Consider the following 18,608-nt stretch of genomic DNA (forward strand, 5'->3'; position numbering starts at 1 on the left):
ATGGCAAGCAAAAAGCGAGAAATCCAGTTACAGGTAGGCATGACAATCAACAATTCTTTACTTAGAGCATTGGCCCTTGAAGACTTTTGACAGCCCCTTCCTTTTTGCAGGCGGTCATCAATAATCAAAGCCTGTGGGATGAGATGATGCAGAACAAAGGCCTAACAGGTACTAGGCTTCCTAGGTGTTTACCCTCCGGAGTTAGGCTCAGGGCATCTTGTGGGCCCCCCAACACTGAGTACCACTCCCCACTTCCCAGAGTAAAAACCTGCTGTTTTCCCTGCCCTAAGAATTGGGAGAAGCTGCTATTTGAGACTCTTTGCCTCTGTTCGTTCACGAATGTTATCGTCTTCTAGTGATTGATGTTTACCAAGCCTGGTGTGGACCTTGCAAAGCAATGCAAACCTTATTCAGAAAACTGAAAAATGAGCTGAACGAAGATGAACTTCTGCATTTTGCTGTAGTAAGGATTTCCACTAAACTATTATTTTATTACTTTAAATGTTGAGGATTGTCTTTATTTAAGCAGTCTGTCAACTTTTCAAAATGGACAGTGTTTACTTGGTAATTTACTGTATATTTAATTCCACTAGGTCTGAGAACAGATGTGATTTTTGTCCCATTCCTATAAAGCTAAGGTCATTTACCATGGTTTTGAATGTTAGAAAAACATTAAAATGGGTATCTGTTTATTGCCATATTTATTTTCACCAGAGCATATGGTATGTGTTCAGAATAAGGATTGCAAATGGCATTTACAAGAAAGCTTAGGGTAGGACTCTGTTCATTTACCCAGTTAATGTTAGGTATGTGACTCTACCTCTTTGAATGTATTAAATCTAATTAGAAGTCAATTATTTATGATTAAAATTTAGCCCACAAATTGAGATGCATCCTAAGTATAAAATACAAGAATGAAAAAAAGAATGTGAAATACTTCATTAATAATTTTTTACATCCATTACATGTTAGAATCATCATTTGGGGATATATTGGACAAAGTGAAATGTATCATTTCTTTTTAGTTTTTAAATGTGGCCACTGGAGAATTTGAAAGTATGTATGTGACTCATTTTCTATTTCTATTGGACAGAAATATGTCCAGACCAGCTAGTCCTAAAATGCAAAAGCAGATGCTGCTGCTGCTGCTAAGTCGCTTCAGTCGTGTCCGACTCTGTGCGACCCCATAGACGGAAGCCCACCAGGCTCCCCCGTCCCTGGGATTTTCCAGGCAAGAACACTGGGGTGGGTTGCCATTTCCTTCTCCAATGCATGAAAGTGAAAAGTGAAAGTGAAGTCGCTCAGTCGTGTCCGACTCCTAGCGACCCCATGGACTGCAGCCTACCAGGCTCCTCTGTCCATGGGATTTTCCAGGCAAGAGTACTGGCGTGGGGTGCCGTTGATAACTCATGTATTTTTACTTCTTAACCCTAAAACTCATAATCCCTGATACAAATATGAAGCCTCAATCTACTGCATGTTCTCATGTATACAGGCCTTCCTGACTCCTCCCAACCCCAAGCTTTTGATGAATTTGCTTACTGACCTTAACTTACATTTGTCCATCCTCTTCTGCTGACACATTGTTTATAGGACTTCTTTTTCTTAGTTCAAGGTTACAAATAAACAGTCTAAAGCTTAGAAACTCATCTTTTATTATTTTTTTCCTCTTAAAGAAGGTGGGCTGCAAAGAAGGAAAAAAAAAAAAAAAAGCCTGAAGACCCAACAAAGAGAAAACAGAAAGAAAAGTTTAAAAAAAAGAGAGAGTAGGTGGTTATATACAATCATTAACTCATTTTTGTCAAGAGATTGACTTTATCTCTTAAAATAAAGGCCATATAAGTTTTTAAAGGGCAGCATTATATTACAACCTTAACTCTGAAGAGTCAGGCCACCTGAGTAGAACTGAATTCTGATTCTAGATTTGACTTTACTTTGGCCATCTGATGTGAAGACCCGACTCATTGGAAAAGACCCTAATGCTGGGAAAGATGGAAGGCAAAAAGAGCAGGGGGCAGCAGAGGATGAGATGGTTGGATGGCATCACTGACGCAATGGACATGAGTTTGAGCAAACTCCAGGAGACAGTGAAGGACAGGGAAATCATGATGTTGCAAAGAGTGAGACACGGCTTAGCAACTAAACAACAACAACAGGGAGGAAAACTAATTTCAGAGGACAGAGAATGAGGCCTAAAGGGAACTGCCATATGCAATAGACGGTGGGTTGGTATAAGAAGTTATAAGACAATAACAGAAGGAGCTAATAGCTGGGAAATGGATCTTGGAGAATCAAGGGTCAGAAAATTCTCGTGACTCATGGCAATCTGTCTGGAAGTGATAGGAGTGCAAGTTCATGGTCTAGAGATTATGAAGAAACTCCAGGTCAAAAAGGAAACTGGGGCCAATGGGGAGTGACAGCAAGGCAGAACCCCTGCCCGCTTGTCTGGCTACCTGGAAGGGAACTGGTACATAAGAAAGCAAGGCGAGAGGAAAGTATAATTTGATACTGTGTTCCCAGGTGGTCTGGAGTCATTAAATCCCTCCTTGTTCACAGAGCCTGAGTAGGAGCAGACCTGGGGTATGTGTGTGGGTTGGGCAGTGTGGTGGAGGCTGAGGGGTGGGTCCAGGAGGGTTGGCTCATGTGGTTTTTTGGGCTACCGTTTCAGCACAGCACAGGGCTATGTGAGGACGCCGGTCTTCACAGCACCTCCTCCCACCCAGAGCCTTCTGACTGTGTCCTCCCAGCAGTCCCCCAGCCAGCCAGACTTCCTCAACCTGCCTCACACAAATCAGTTTCACCACTATATCTATTCCACCAGGGAGTGCTAGTAAACTTTCTAAAATAGATCCCGAATATGTTCATATTGTTCTTTTGTTTAATTTAACAGCCACAAGGATGTGTGCATTGTCTCCAAATGGCTTCTCTTCTGTTTGAGCGCAACCAACAATAGTACATTCACTTAGACTGATGCTATTTTTCTTCTATGACCTGCTTATTAAAAAAAAAATTATATATAACAGCTTCTGAACCTCCACTGGGAGCAATGGAGGGGCGACCTCTGCTGGACTCTTTTTGAACTTGTAAACTTGAATCCAAAACTAAAACCTATGGGTTAATTACCTATTGAAATCACCCTAAATTGCATGGTCAGTATAAAATTTTTTCTATTATGCGGTCTTTTAAAAGACTTGAAGACTTGTACTAACATTGTGCCTATACATATAAAAATTCAGTAAATGTCATGTATTATAGTTTTTAGTTTTTATGTATTATAGTTTTTAATTATATGCTTTATTTGCTAGTACTTAACTATAATATTAAATTGCAACAATGATGGCTAGACTACTTTTAAATGTAATCTTTGACTACCGTCCTTTAATATTATGTATTCAGTTCAGTTCAGTTCAGTCGCTCAGTCGTGTCCGACTCTTTGCGACTCCATGAATTGCAGCACTCCAGGCCTCCCTGTCCATCACCGACTCCCGGAGTTCACCCAAACTCTTGTCCATTGATTGAAAGCAGTGAGGCCTACTTTTTTGAAAAGAGAAAAATAGAGAAAGAAGGAAGGAAAGAAAGGGAAAGAAAGAAAGTGATGTCGAATCCAATGTGTTAGAAAAAAATGATTATAACATAGCCCCTCTGGCTGACATAGGGCCGAGGGACCCTGCCTTGGCTCGCACCTCACTATCCTTGGCCGTGGTTGAGGAACCTCTAGAAACCCGGTTTGGAAACAATCACTCTATGTTCCAAAATGCAACTCTTATATAGAAGATCCTATAACACACATCCTGATGGCTGGCCCAAGGTATGTTACATTAATTTGCAGGAACACTATTATTTAATACATAGTTGTTGATAATTGATTTAAGACAACTTGAAATTTGTGAGAAAACTTTAAAATCAAAGGCTTTTAAATCTGACAGCCAGCTTATTCAAAAAGCATTTAGGCAGCTCTGACTGATAAGGTGGGGCGTGACATGCAAGGGTGTGTATGATTCTCTGTGCATGTAGTTCGCTTTCTAACAGAGGACATGAACTAGGTTCGTCCAACAGTAGTACAGTATTGAAAGGGACTATTGGTGCCCTGAGAGAAGGGCAATGAAGTGTTATGTGGAGGGAAGATGATTTGCAGCAGAAGAGGGAGCAAAGCAGAGTACTTGGAGGAAGGACACTCGAACTGGGTTGGAAAAGGAAGGGAAGGAAGGAGCAGGTAACAAGGGGAAAAGCCCGGGTATATGAAAAGCCCAGCAGTCTATGAGGAGAAGAGTTTAGCTGCAGGCTGGGAACTATAAGGGTGAAGAGTGGGAAGGAAGGTTGGAGCCAAATGAGATAGGGTCTGAATTGCCAGAATGTGTAACTTGATTCTAAATACAACTATAACACACTCAAGAAATGTAGTAAACATAAAAACTTTTATGTATCTCTGCATTTTTTGAATATAGTACATCAAATGACTTGAACATAGTGTCCTTTATCATTATATGAAATAATTTTTTTTAGGCAGAAGCTGACAGTATTGTGACTCTCCAGCCATTTAGAGATAAATGTGAACCTGTTTTTCTCTTCAGTGTTGTAAGTATATTTATCATCTCAAATGTATCATCAGACTCCAGTTCACAGCTAAAGAGCAAATAACATTGCACAATGACTGGAACTCTTCTCTGATGATAGTGATTGTAGACTTTTTTTTTGCCTTACATTTGCTTGTCTATTAACATATTTTATAACTTGACCTGTAGGAGCTCATAATGCATTGTGAAGATTAGACTACCATACACTGAGTTGATCAGGGAAAAGAAAATAAAAATGGTATCTACCTTTCCTAAGGAAAATAATCAGAGATTTTTATTATAGGATGAATTATTATAGGAGTGAAAAATTGGAAATTTCTTAGGTACCCTGTAGAAGAGAATTGGTTGTAAATATTCATTTATATCAATACAAAGAAATATTTATATGGTCACTATTTTGTAATATAGTTTGTTTTTCTCTCTCTATTTATAAATGCAGAGAAAGAAGGTAGGTAGCACCAGAATGCTAATAGAAGCTTTCTGTGTATGGGGGAAGTATATATAATTTAAATTTCTGTCTTATACTTTTCTATATTTTCCAAATATTCCAAGATAAGCAACTTTAATAATCAAAAAATATAAGCGCTGGTTTCTAAAAGAAGAGTCAAGTAACTGCTTGCTTGTGTGATACAAAGCAAAAAGGAAATTCTTCCTTGAGAGGGTTTGGACTGTTTCTTTGCTGTTGAAGAGACCGTTTTTGATATTATAAATAATTATTTTAAAAACACATCTCAAATATAAATTTTTGCTTCTGTTAAACAATAATCTTGCAGCTATTTTATGGAAGTGAACAATACGGTTAACTGAATTTTAAAAATTGCTCTATAGATCTTGCTGTCGACTGGATAGGAAAGATTTGATGATTTATCTGAGGGGTAGCAAACTGTTGTTTATATGGGGTCAGACAGTAAGTATTTTCAGTTTTGCAGAAGTATCATCTCTGTATAGGTCATAGTTTGCAGACCCTTGGCTTAGATATAATTCAGGGAACCAGAATGCGTAACAACCAGAGGCAGGAATGGGCTTGAGGTTAATGTGCTCATGAGGTGGCTTTAGTAGCAGCAGTAGTTGGGAGCCTGGGACTCAGGAGGAGAGGCTGGGGAGGGGGCCTACAAAGAGTCTGCAGCTTTGGGGTAGCCATCACCTGCCAAGTGAGTCAGCTCTGAGCAGCAGACCCATGTCTACCTGAAGATGGGGCTCAAAATCTTCCTTTCATGCTCACATGTTGTCATCATCCTGGGACTGAGGGATGCTGGCCTCTCCTAACTACCAATGAACTTTTCTTCCAGCTCACTTCCTGCAGTCACTCCTCACTTTGTTATCACCCATTGCTCCCATATTCAAAATCCTAATTCAAGAATCTCCATGAGGAATATAGCCAATATTTTGTAATAACTGCAAATAGAAAGCAACCTTTAAAAACTGTATAAAAATTAAAACTTAAAAAAAAAGAAAAGAATCTCAATCCATGACTACAAAACCACCTTTGTTTTGGGCAGTGTTCTTCAGTTCAGTTCGGTCACTCAGTCGTGTCCGACTCTTTGAGACCCCATGAATCGCAGCACGCCAGGCCTCCCTGTCCATCACCAACTCCTGGAGTTCACCAAGACTCTCATCCATCGAGTCCATGATGCCATCCAGCAATCTCATTCTCTGTCGTCCTGTTCTCCTCCTGCCCCCAATCCCTCCCAGCATCAGAGTCTTTTCCAATGAGTCAACTGTTTGCATGAGGTGCCCAAAGTACTGGAGTTTCAGCTTTAGCATCATTCCCTCCAAAGAAATCCCAGGGCTGATCTCCTTTAGGATGGACTGGTTGGATCTCCTTGCAGTCCAAGGGACTCTCAAGAGTCTTCTCCAACACCACAGTTCGAAAGCATCAATCCTTCGGTGCTCAGCCTTCTTCACAGTCCAACTCTCACATCCATACATGACCACTGGAAAAACCATAGCCTTGACTAGACGGACCTTAGTTGGCAAAATAATGTCTCTGCTTTTGAATATACTATCTAGGTTGGTCATAACTTTTCTTCCAAGGAGTAAGCGTCTTTTAATTTCATGGCTGCAGTCACCATCTGCAGTGATTTTGGAGCCCCCCAAGATAAAGTCTGACACTGTTTCCACTGTTTCCCCATCTATTTCCTATGAAGTGATGGGACCGGATGCCATGATCTTCGTTGTCTGAATGTTGAACTTTAGGCCAAGTTTTTCACTCTCCATTTTCACTTTCATCAAGAGGCTTTTGAGTTCCTCTTCACTTTCTGCCATAAGGGTGGTGTCATCTGCATATCTGAGGTTATTGATATTTCTCCCTGCAATCTTGATTCCAGCTTGTGTTTCTTCCAGCCCAGCGTTTCTCATGATGTACTCTGCATAGAAGTTAAATAAGCAGGGTGACAATATACAGCCTTGATGTACTCCTTTTCCTATTTGGAACCAGTCTGTTGTTCCATGTCCACTTCTAACTGTTGCTTCCTGACCTGCATACACATTTCTAAAGAGGCAGGTCAGGTGGTCTGGTATTCCCATCTCTCTCAGAATTTTCCACAGTTTATTGTGATCCCAAAGAAAGGCAATGCCAAAAAATGATAGTACACAAGTGTTCAGTAAATATGTGTTGAAAGACAGACAAAAGGGAAATAATATCAAAATTAATGAGGAAGAGTAATGTTGAGAGACCTGAACAGAGCCAGTAAAATTTAACACATGGATGGCCTGTGTTTGGTTGTAGGAGAATTAGTGGTAGAACTAATCATCTAATGGATGAATTAGAGGTAGAACTCAAAGAGATGGGTTTACCAAATGGACATACTTTCGTACCACTAATATTTATTTTTAAATGGCCAATTACAGTAGCTAAAAAAGGATTGGTGAGGGTATGGGTCAGAGTGGGGTGACTTAGTCCAGTTGAAGTATTCTTTTTTTTTTTTTTCAGTTGAAGTATTCTTGACTTATCCTGAAAATGAATTTCCTTCCTGCTTTTATTTCCCCTTATAGAATGGCACAATTGTTGCAAAAATCCAGGGTGCAAATGCACCACTTGTGAATCAAAAAATTATTACCTTAGTCAATGAGGAGAGGAAAATTGCAGCAGGTGAAATGGTTCGCCCTCAGGTAATACTTCGAATTACTAACAATTTTATTTTTAAAAATTTGTTTTCAAAATGATGTATTTCATCTTTTTTGTTGTTTTCCTGAAGTGTTTCCTCTAGTTTTATAACTATCTAGGTATCTAAATGGTGCAACCTTGTTGGGAAGTATTTTGATAATATGAATCAAAGGCTTAAAATAAAACATGTATCTCTTGACTGACAATTACACTCCATTAAGTTTCCTTAAGCTCACGAGACAAAGAAAGAAAAGGCTATTTATTTCAGTGTTTTCTATGTTACTAAAATTTTGGAACCAATCTAAATACCTAGCAATAGTGAATAGATGCCATAAATGTTGTAATGTACCGTAAATTATACAAATTCATACAGTAGAATATTAGTTAGTACATTCTAGCTCTATTTATTGATATGAAAAGAGGGCCAAGATAAACTGACAAATGAACAATAGAGTATTATACTTTAATATGATGCTTAGAATAAGATCCTATGTGTGTAAAGTGTACTGCTGCTGCTACTAAGTCGCTTCAGTCGTGTCCAACTCTGTGCGACCCCATAGACGTCAGCCCACCAGGTTCCCCCGTCCCTGGGATTCTCCAGGCAGGAACACTGCAGTGGGTTGCCGTTTCCTGCTCCAATGCATGAAAGTGAAAAGTGAAAGTGAAGTCGCTCAGTCACGTCCGACTCTTAGCGACCTCATGGACTGCAGCCCATCAGGCTCCTCCGTCCAAGAGATTTTCCAGGCAAGAGTACTGGAGTAAAGTGTACTACCTGGTAAGAAATAAAATATTTTGAAATGAATCATAAAGCATGTAGAGCTATGAACATAAAATACCATAAGAAAGAAAGCCAGAGAGGAAAGTGATTACAAATATAGGCAGATAAATAGGAGTGGCATATTGAAACATGCACATGCATGTACACACACATATACACACATATACACATGCATATACACACACAACAACAAAAACAAGAAGTGTGAATTTAAGAAACCAAAAGTAAAGACTAGCTGAGAAATAACGAAAAATAAAAACTATGAGATGGTGTAGGCTCAAGGCTGTATACGTATCTGCTATAAAAACTATCAGCTTAAATCTGGAAAGGATTAAAAATTCATAAAACAGTAATACGGGATTAACTGTTTGTATAAGAAAGTTATATCATTTCCTCATGGACACAAACAAATTTCAGATGAATGAAAGAGCTATGAAGAAACAAAGCATTAAAGTATTAGAAGAAAATATTGGAAAGCATTTATTTTGTCATAGGTTGAGAAAGGCCTTGAAAGTATAATATAAAACAGATATCAAAGAAGAAAAAAATGATAGATTTGATTATTTAAAAGTTTGAATGGAATATAAAAGTAAAGCAGCAAACTTGGAGAAATGTTTGCACTGTGTCTCGATGTGTCAATATCCTTAGTGTGTACCAAGGATAAGCATTAAGGAAAAAAATGAATATTTTGATGGTAAACTGACAAATGACAAACATAGGGGATTTACATTTAAAATAGTGATTTTTCTCATCCAAGGGCATTTTCCTTTACATTTTCAGGTTTCTTGTTTTTCAGGGAAACTGCCCTTCCTTTCTCTCTGTATCTCCCTCCCTCCCTCTTTCCACCCCCTCTACTTCTTTTTAAAGTTAGAGTAACTAGGAATTTTTGAGGATTTACTGTTTGCTAAGATTTTAAAAAAGATATCCTCATTTAATCCTTACAGAAACCATTTTACTCCTCACTTTTATTTAGATATAATTGACAATTAACATTTTATTAGTTGGGGCCCCGTCTTTCTGTTGGAAGTCTTAAAGTTGGGGGTACTCGATGTTGGTGTCAAGCCCTTCACTCCTTTGGGAGATGCTGGGAGTTGTGAGTCCCCTCTTGATTTTATACCTCTGTGTCGGGGAGGGAGTTTATGGTGAGGTTGTGACTCAGCCTCTCCTACCCAGTTTGCATGTGTTTTTTTCCTCATATGTCTGATGCATAGAAATTGCCCAATTATTTTCTGGATTTCGCTCAGAGGGAACTGTTCCACAAATAACTGTAGGTCTGGTGTGTCTGAGGGAGGAGGTGAGTTCAGGAGCCTCCTATGTTGCATCTTGAATCTGAACCTAGGGGAGCCTTATGAAGTATTTGTGCTCAATAGGACAGGCTTAGAAACATTATGTCCTTTCCTTAGAAACAGGTAGCTAGTAGGCTGTAAAAGCAGAATTTGAAGTCAGGCAGCATGACTTTTAAACATTTCTCCTAATTACTATACTGCATCTGGCTTTCACTATGTGTGCTCTGTACTATGGTTCTATTGTTGTTATTCTCATTATTCTTGCAGAATGACATCTTATTTTAATTAATAATAGTGGATATGTAAGAAGTTTATTAATATCTGATATTTATTTTATCTTATTCCATTTTGTTGGACACTTCTATTATTTAGGTTTCTCATCAATTGCCTTGTCTAGTGGAATAATAGTAATAAAATACAAGCCATAATGTGAGCCACTTACATAATTTTAATATTCCACTAGTCAATTAAAAATAATAAAAAAGGTGAAATTAATTTTTAAACATCTTTTCTTACATCTGACATATTAAAAACATGCTCATTTAAAGATGTATTCAATATAACTTACAAGATTTTGCACAATGAGGTAACCCATAGACAAAATGAGAAGACACTCTATGAACTTGGAGAAAATATCTGCAAATGATGTGACCAACAAGGGCTTAATTTCCAAAATATAAAAAAAGCTCTTACAATTCAATAACAACAACAACAAAAAACAACCTAATTGAAAAATGGACAGAAACCTAAATAGACATTTCTCCAAAGAAGACATACAGAGATCTAATAGGAACATGAAAAGATCTTCATTAGTAATTATTAGTGAAATGAAAATCCAAACTAAAATGGGGTACCACTTTACACCTGTCAGAATGGCCATCATTAAAAAGTCTACAAATAATAAATGCTGGAGAGGGTGTGGAGGAAAGGGAACCTTCTTACACTGTTGGTAGGAATGTAAACTGGTGCAGCCACTATGGAGAACAGTATGGTAGTTCCTCAACAAACTAAAAATAGAGTTGCCATATGACCCATCAATCCCACTCCTGGGCATATACCCAGACAAAACTATAATTCAAAACAATACATGCACCCCTAGATGAATGGATAAGGAAGATGTGGTGTATATATATATATATATATATATATATATATATAGACACACATACATACACACACAATGAAATATTACTCAGCCATTAAAAGAACAAAATCATTACAGCAACATGGATGCATCTAGAGATTATCATACTAAGTGAGGTCAGTCAGAGAGAGAAAGATAAATAGCATATGATATCACTTATATTTGGAATCTAAAATATGACACAAATGAACATATCTATGAACCAAAAACAGACTCACAAATATAGAGAACAGACTTGCGGCTTCCAAGGGAGAGAGGGGGCCAAGGAGGGGAGGATTGGGAGTTTGGGATTAGCAGATGCAAGCTATTATTTATTAGATGTATAAACTGTATAGCACAGGGAACTATATTCAATATCCTCTGATAAACCATAATGGAAAGGACTATGAAAAAGTATATATATATATATAACTAAGCCACTTTTCTGTATAGCAGCAATTAAATGCAGCATTGTAAATCAACTACACTTCAATAAAATAAGAAAAAAGATGTAGTCAATATAAGAAATAAAGTATTCCACATTCATGTTTTCAAACTAAGTCTTTGGAATGTGCTGTGTATCTTTTACTCATAGCACATCTTAATTTGGACTAACCTCCTTTCAAGCTCTCAGATATAGCCTTATGTGGTTAGTGGCTGCCCTGTTTGTCAGGGTAGATCCAACAAATACAAGACAGGTCACTATGAAGTTATAGCTGGCATAATTATCTTATTTCTGATTATAACAGAAGTGAATGCTTTCAGTATAGTTATTTCCAAACGTTTTTGATTCTGTAGTCCATTGAGAATCTATAATTATACAAACTTCTTGCCCTCAAAATGTATATATGTAAATATATAAACTCTTCAGGTAGTTTACAGAATAACAGAAGCATTTTCAGGGCTTCTCCAGAAACTAAGAATCCCTTATCCTTCCTAGGGTTTTACTCTATAGGAGGATATTGGCTATTGTTTTGAGAAAGACATTTATTTTTATAAGTTAAGGACGTATCTTTCTGCTCCTAATTTACTCGGAGCAATGGTCAAGAATGGATCCTGAAGCTTAATGTTCTTTCAGTTTTTAACATAATGATTGTGTGCTTATTGCTTTCTTACTTGTTAATCTTTTTTTCTTTCTTATTTTATTCCTTGTGCTCTTATGTTTTAAAGGTTTTGTTTTAAAGCATTTTCCATATAGCATATATGCATTATTCCTGATAGTCTCCACATCCCAACTATTTAAATATTGTTTATTTTATTTTAGTGGAAAGGTTGGGGAAAAGTAGTGTTAGATAAATGCAGCCACATTTCCACTTTAATTTCTATCCCTTTGATTATACATATTTACTAGAAACAAAATTTCTAAAAACTCTCTCACTATCATATTAAAATATAACTGTTTTATTTGCTTTCCTTTTTCACAGTATCATGAAATTGTGTTTGTAGACTCAGATTCAGAGGATGCTGGGGAACTAAGCCATGAAACCGTTGGCAAGTAAATTTACTTTAAAGTAATAGCGAAGGATTTGTGTACATGAATAATGTTCATTACAGCATCACTTGCAGCAAAAACCTTGTAATGACATCAATGTTAATTGATAAAGACTGGTAGGATTAATGATGATTTGTGCAATACCAGACTCAGCTCTTAAAAAGCAATCTCTTTTGCTCCCCTTGCCTTGCCTTCAGTCTCTATGCCTGGAGTCTTTCAGAGATTACATTTGACCAGGGGCTTCTGTCCCCTGTGAGTAATCTGGACAGTAGTTTCCTCCTACTTTATCCTTCATCATCTTTCCAAAACTTGTAAGAATTTCTTCCCTGATGACCTGCGCTTCTAGTTTACTTTATGGATCAACAACTTCCTGCCTTTATTGGATTGTCTTGTGTGAGTGTGTGAATGTGTGTTCATACCCTGGAGGGATCAGAGGCAAACAACATGCTAGGTGAGCTATTCTGGTGAACTAAAAACTGGTTATAAGAATGTGTAGATAAATGTGGACAAATTCATAGACAGTTAAGCCATTGGTTTATAATGTTTGCTTGCACTGAAACTCTAGCCACTAGTGACACTGAGCTAGATGGATCATTGGTGTGATTCTAATGCACGTGAATTGTATTAAAATAACTAGTGCTGGGAATTCCCTGGTGGTCCGGTGGTTAGGACTTCACATCGTCACTGCCGAGAGCCTGGATTCAACCCCTAGTTGGGGAGCTAAGATCGCACAAGCCATGAGATGTGGCCAAAAAAATAACTAGTGCCCACCTACACTTTTTTTTTGGCCCTCTGACTGTAAACTCCTGTGAATGTTTCTCCTGCATGCAAATACAGGAAATATGCTTTGATTCTAAGTAGAAACTCTTTGGTAGTTTCAACGCCATAAGGACAAAGCTGTTGATGGACAAAATTCAATGGACATTAGTAGTTTATGCTTGCAATTGTCAAATCCTTCGTTATCTAGACTTTGTGCCAAGAAAATGAAATCCATCCATTGTTTTTTCCTAGATCAAATATACACTATTGTTATTATCAAGCCTGATGCTGTGGCTGCTAGAAAAGTTCAAGAAATTAAAGAAAAAGTAAGTAATATTTCCCAACAATAGTTTAAATTAATTGTAAAAAAAATCTCTTAATTTTCAATGCAGAGGCAAGCTTATCATTTAGATAAGAACTAGAACATAAAACTAGAACATAAAAACATCTGGTACTAGGTACCTCTAAAGGCTTTGGATGTTTTATCTTACAAAGGCTCAACCTACTCAACATCCTTATTTAAATAACTCTGTTCTCCTAGTATCCAATATAAAAGATAAAAATTGCCATCCTTATGTTGGATGATAACAAATTCTTTGTATTTAGTTGTCATCAGTGCAAACCTGCTATAAGCTGACATTAGCTTGCATTATTTCCTGATGTTGTCACAAATATATTGTCCTTTTAGATACATGATAACTTAAAGAAGCATTTAAAGTTTTGCATTTAGATCCCAAAGAAAAAATTTTTGGAGGAAAATTGCATTCTAATCCAAAGGTCAGCATACTTCTCCTATAAAGAGCCAGATAGTAACTATTTTCAGGCTTATGGGGTATATGATCTCTGTCACAGAAGTTTAACTCTGCCATCATCTGGAGAAGGCAACAAAACAGTAAATAAACAAAGGGGTGTGGTTCTAGTAAACTTTGTTTCTAAACATGTGTGGTGGAAGGGTCTATGATTTACTGACCCCTGAATAGAGATTTTGTGTTGAAACAACAAAATTATATTAAAATTTGTAAGAATGCTGCATGTGCAATAGAGGAGGTCACATGGGAAGCTATGTCAGGAGGGATTGGATATCTCATTATGAATTTCCCATCATGCATTCTTTCTTCAGCCAAAGCAGCATCGATTAAACTACAATAAAGTAGACGGTCCATTTTATACATTGTTATACTTGAGTGACATACACACAATTTGTCATTAAATTAAAAAATTTTAAGACAAAGCATGGCTGAATTTTAAATTCTATTCTTCCCTGTAATTTGGATATTTTTGTTGCTGTCACAGTAAGATATACTAGATTATGAGTTACAGATTTAACAAAGGTAATCCTTGAAGAAAAGTTAAGAAAGTTACAATAATTTTGAAAATAAATGGTTCAAAGTGCTTATAAATGTGTTTCTTTTTGAATGATTTAGAAAGCTGTGATATCTTTCCTTGGAATTCAGTTAGTTCTTCTTTTTTTTTTAATCTGAAAACAATTCACTTAAATAATAGAAGTAGTGTGGAGTCTCTCCTTCAAGCCATGAAAATTTAAACACTGAGGTGGGGGGGCATGAAAAGAACCTTCTCTGTTTACATATTTTTGGGCCTCTTGCAACTTAGTGCCTTGTGGATTGTGCTGAGGCATCATCATGTAATGCATTCAAATCTGGATGATTTGTTAAGCCTAGGAAACAAATGTCCTTGACTCCTTTTACCTGTGGTCCCACTACCCATTTGAATCTGACCTTGCTCTCTAATTGAAGATTATCAAGGCAGGATTTGTCATAGAAGCAGAGGATAAGAAACCGCTTACTGAAGAACAAGTAAAGCACTTCTATAGTCAAATAGCAGACCAGGTAAGAAAGTTTTATAAAAAATCCATTGTGTGTCAAATACAGTGGATTCCTCTAAGTTTAGTATTCTCATTATAGAAAAAACAAATGAATAAGTCTGACCAACCAAATAAGCTCCAGATTTCCTTGGCGGTGTCCATATCATGGTTGATCCAAAGAGAATGACACTGGAGAAAGCTCCAGTAGACATAGAGGCAGCCAAGCAAAAATGGATGTTCTGATTGTGTTTTATTGGAGCAAAGATCTCTTTATGATATGTGTCCTCTAAGACTCTGTGCATTAGCCCCCAAGAAGTGAGTATCCAGACCTTTCCTATAGATTCTGATCCCAGTTTGAAGGCTCCTTGTCATAAACTTCATAGGAAAGCTTTCATCCTTTCTTTACCTACATGTAAATCCTTTTCATCAAGCTATTTTTAAAATTCTCTTTTGTCTGGGGTAATACAGTAAAGACTTTGTGTTAGCAAGTGCAATGGCTTGGGTGTCAGGAGATGTAGGTTCTAGAAATTCACTGTCTAATATGGTAGCCATTAGATACATGTGGCCATTTGAACTTAAATTCATTACAGTTAAACAAAGTTAAAAATTCAGAGTCTCAGAGGCACTAGCCATATTTCAGGTGCTCAGCAGCTGCCTGTGGTTACATATGCTGAAGAGCACAGAGCATGTTGGTCATCAGAGAAAGTTCTACTGAAAAGCACTTTGTAAACCAGCTGCACCCCCCAGACCATCTTTCTTGGCCCTGGAAAAGGGTTGGACCAGCAACATCACCTAAAAACTTGTGAGAAAATCCAGTTCCAGGGCCCCACACTAAACCTACTGAATCATAAAGTCTGGAACTGGACTCCAGAAAACTGTGTTCAACAAGCCCTCCACTTGATTTGGAAGTATCTTATAGTTTAACAATTGTTATTAGACTGCCTTGACGATCAGTCCCTGCCGACTGTGAACTTCTGTTCCTCAGAGATGTGTTAGTTAACAGGAGGCTTGTGAGGAACTTTCTCCTGACCAATAATCACGAAGGGGAAGAGGTCCTAGACTTGGGTAGGGGTCACCATTGTAGTCTATCCATTTCATGAGCCCAGTAATATTATTTTTATTTTATTTTGTAGCCTGACTTTGAGGATTTTGTTTCTTTTATGACAAGGAACCTAAGCTATATTCTAGTTGTTTCACAAGGAAAGGAAAAACAGACTTCCTGGGATGAAAGTGAAGTTAATTCTGAGACAGAATCTAAAGAACCATGGGATGACCAACAGGAGATGGCCAAGCCTTCGAGGATGAAGGAAAGGAAAAGGTAGCTTGTTTACAATGTTTTAGCAGGTAACATAGTATAACATACAGATATCTCAAATCTAAAGACAAACATCTTTATGTCGAAGCTACAGGTATTCTTTTCAGTCCAAAATTTTATATGATCAACAAAGCCGGAGTTGCCCTGAAAGTTTATGTCAAGCAGTTTTGAAAGGGAAGAAATTCCTGTTTGTCTCTCTTAACACTGGCTGCACCAATCTAGCATCATGGCCCTGGACTCCAGGGTTAGAATGGGACCAAGGCTGGTCCCTTCCAAACCAGACCCCTTTCCTGTCTCTCCTCATTCCTCTTCTGCCTCCTCTGGTCCTAGAGACAGCAAATGTCCTCTGTCCTTTTACTCAAGGCAGTTAGTGGTGGTAAATTGCTAAGAATTAAATAGTTCTACAGTTTTTGTTGACAATTTGTAAATATTCAAAAGTGAACGTAAATCACTTACAGAACGTTGGGTTTATGCACTTGCCATCTATGCCTTTTAGTCCTCTGAAGACTCAGAAAATCCAGCATTTAGCCCATGAGTTGTCAGAGTCATGTCTGAAAGAAGGGTGGGTGAGCAGAAGCAGCTTCCAAGTAGCTGAGTCTTGAGGCTTCCTAATGTGTGTCTCCTCCTGCCGGGCAGCCCATCTCCACTGCGTGTTCTGGTTGAGCATCTCCAGAACTCTCCTTGTTATCTTATTAATAAATTATAGCGTTTTTTTTTTAGTTGGTCCATCCACTGGTTCCTAGCTATATCATAATTTTTATGTAGCAGGGAGACCCTAATACCATTAATTTCCCGTTTTAAGTGAGATAGAGGGGCTGGTACGATAAATCAAGAGCTGACAAAGGACTTTGTATACAGTAGGAGTTACTGTTTTAGTTTTAAGAGAAAATGATACTTAGCGGTTGGGGAGCAGGCTTGGGTGGGAAATGCTGGGCTCCAGATACCAGGTTTCATACCAGAATTTTTGAGCCATTTTTAAAAGTGTTCTGTGAAACACTATTAACATAGCTGGCAGAGGAGGAGTCAGTGTTTGTTGGTGCTGTTGTATAGGTCGGGGTCTATTGCATCCAGCTTTCAGAAGCAGTTGTTCAATACACACATAATAAGATAATTTAAGCACTTGGCATGATAGAGGTGGAGTGAGATGTGTCAATGTTGTTTTACAAAGTTTGCAGCATTTTCTTTTTAATATTGGCCTGTGTTTATACTAAGCATCAACCTAAGCAGGCAGCATGAAGTTGTGGGTTAGGGAGCATATTTTCCTGGGAATCAGTTTTCACAGATCTTATTCTGCAGACATGGCCTAACAGGTGCTGTGAACTTCCACCTGCCATTTTTAAAATAGATTCAAAACCTAAAGGATCAAGGGAAGAAATTATTATGTAGAATAAAAAGTATATATAAATTTTTATAGCCAGATATATGACTGCTATACTAAATATGAAAAGGTTAGCTATCCCATCAAATACAGAGATTACCAGATTAAGATAAAAAAATTAAAAACTACCTAATGATAATTAATGCAGACAGGAATCATCAATGAGTGCTAAATCCATTGTATGAATAATATATAGATTTTCCAATAGTGCCCTTCCAAATAATAAGGATAAATAAATAATAAGGCTATTATTTATAAAGTGAAAATTGTTGCTTTTCAGTGGTGAAAACTGGGGGTTCCACTTCAACTATGTTATTATAATTTCCCAGTGATGGGAAAAACTGACATTGTGTACCTCCTATTGTGATGTTTCAAGAAGGATACAACACCACTGATGTGATATTCCTATAGAGTATCATACCCAGAATGTAATAGGAAACTATGGGGCCATTCCATAGTTTGAAACCTTCCAAAATGAGGACTGGCCTGGAGTCTTCAAAATATCAGTATCAGGAAAGACAAGAAGGGCTGAGGCATTTGTTAGAGGTTGAAGGAGACTAGGGCTTAGGGCGACTGCATGCAATATATGATCCAAAATTAGGAAAAATTACTATAGATAGGTGGTTTCCCCAGTGGCTCAGCGAATCTGAGCTCAAAGAATCTGCCTGCAATGCAGGAGATGTACGTACTACCCCTGGGTTGGGAAGATCCCTTGGAGGAAGGCAAGGCAACCCAAGCCAGCATTCTTGCTTGGAGGATGCCATGGACAGAGGAGCCTCTCTGGCTATAGTCCATGGCGTTGCAAAGAGTCAGACATGACTAAAGCAACTTAGCATGCATGTATGCACTATAGACAGGACAGTATTATAAAACTGCCGAAATTTGAATATGGATTATTCATAAGATAATACTCTTATAACAGTGTAAGCTTCCCTCGGGTATTTAGGAGGGTGAATGGTGAAAATATCTGCAGCC

At 37.8% G+C, this 18,608-nt stretch overlaps 1 protein-coding gene across 1 annotated transcript in view; it reads left to right on the forward strand.

The window, feature by feature from the left end:
- Window positions 1-18,608, forward strand: part of NME8 (NME/NM23 family member 8) — a 36,767-nt gene continuing 18,159 nt past the window's right edge. Inside the window, exons 1-9 of the mRNA XM_052638390.1 lie at window positions 1-33; window positions 111-168; window positions 357-463; window positions 4,504-4,575; window positions 7,569-7,685; window positions 12,292-12,358; window positions 13,371-13,444; window positions 14,873-14,965; window positions 16,074-16,258. Of these exons, the coding sequence (XP_052494350.1) occupies window positions 1-33; window positions 111-168; window positions 357-463; window positions 4,504-4,575; window positions 7,569-7,685; window positions 12,292-12,358; window positions 13,371-13,444; window positions 14,873-14,965; window positions 16,074-16,258 (806 nt within the window). The remainder of the gene's footprint in view (window positions 34-110; window positions 169-356; window positions 464-4,503; window positions 4,576-7,568; window positions 7,686-12,291; window positions 12,359-13,370; window positions 13,445-14,872; window positions 14,966-16,073; window positions 16,259-18,608) is intronic.

The sequence above is a fragment of the Budorcas taxicolor genome, chromosome 4 (assembly GCF_023091745.1).
Source record: "Budorcas taxicolor isolate Tak-1 chromosome 4, Takin1.1, whole genome shotgun sequence".
In the NCBI taxonomy this organism is placed as follows: domain Eukaryota; kingdom Metazoa; phylum Chordata; class Mammalia; order Artiodactyla; family Bovidae; genus Budorcas; species Budorcas taxicolor.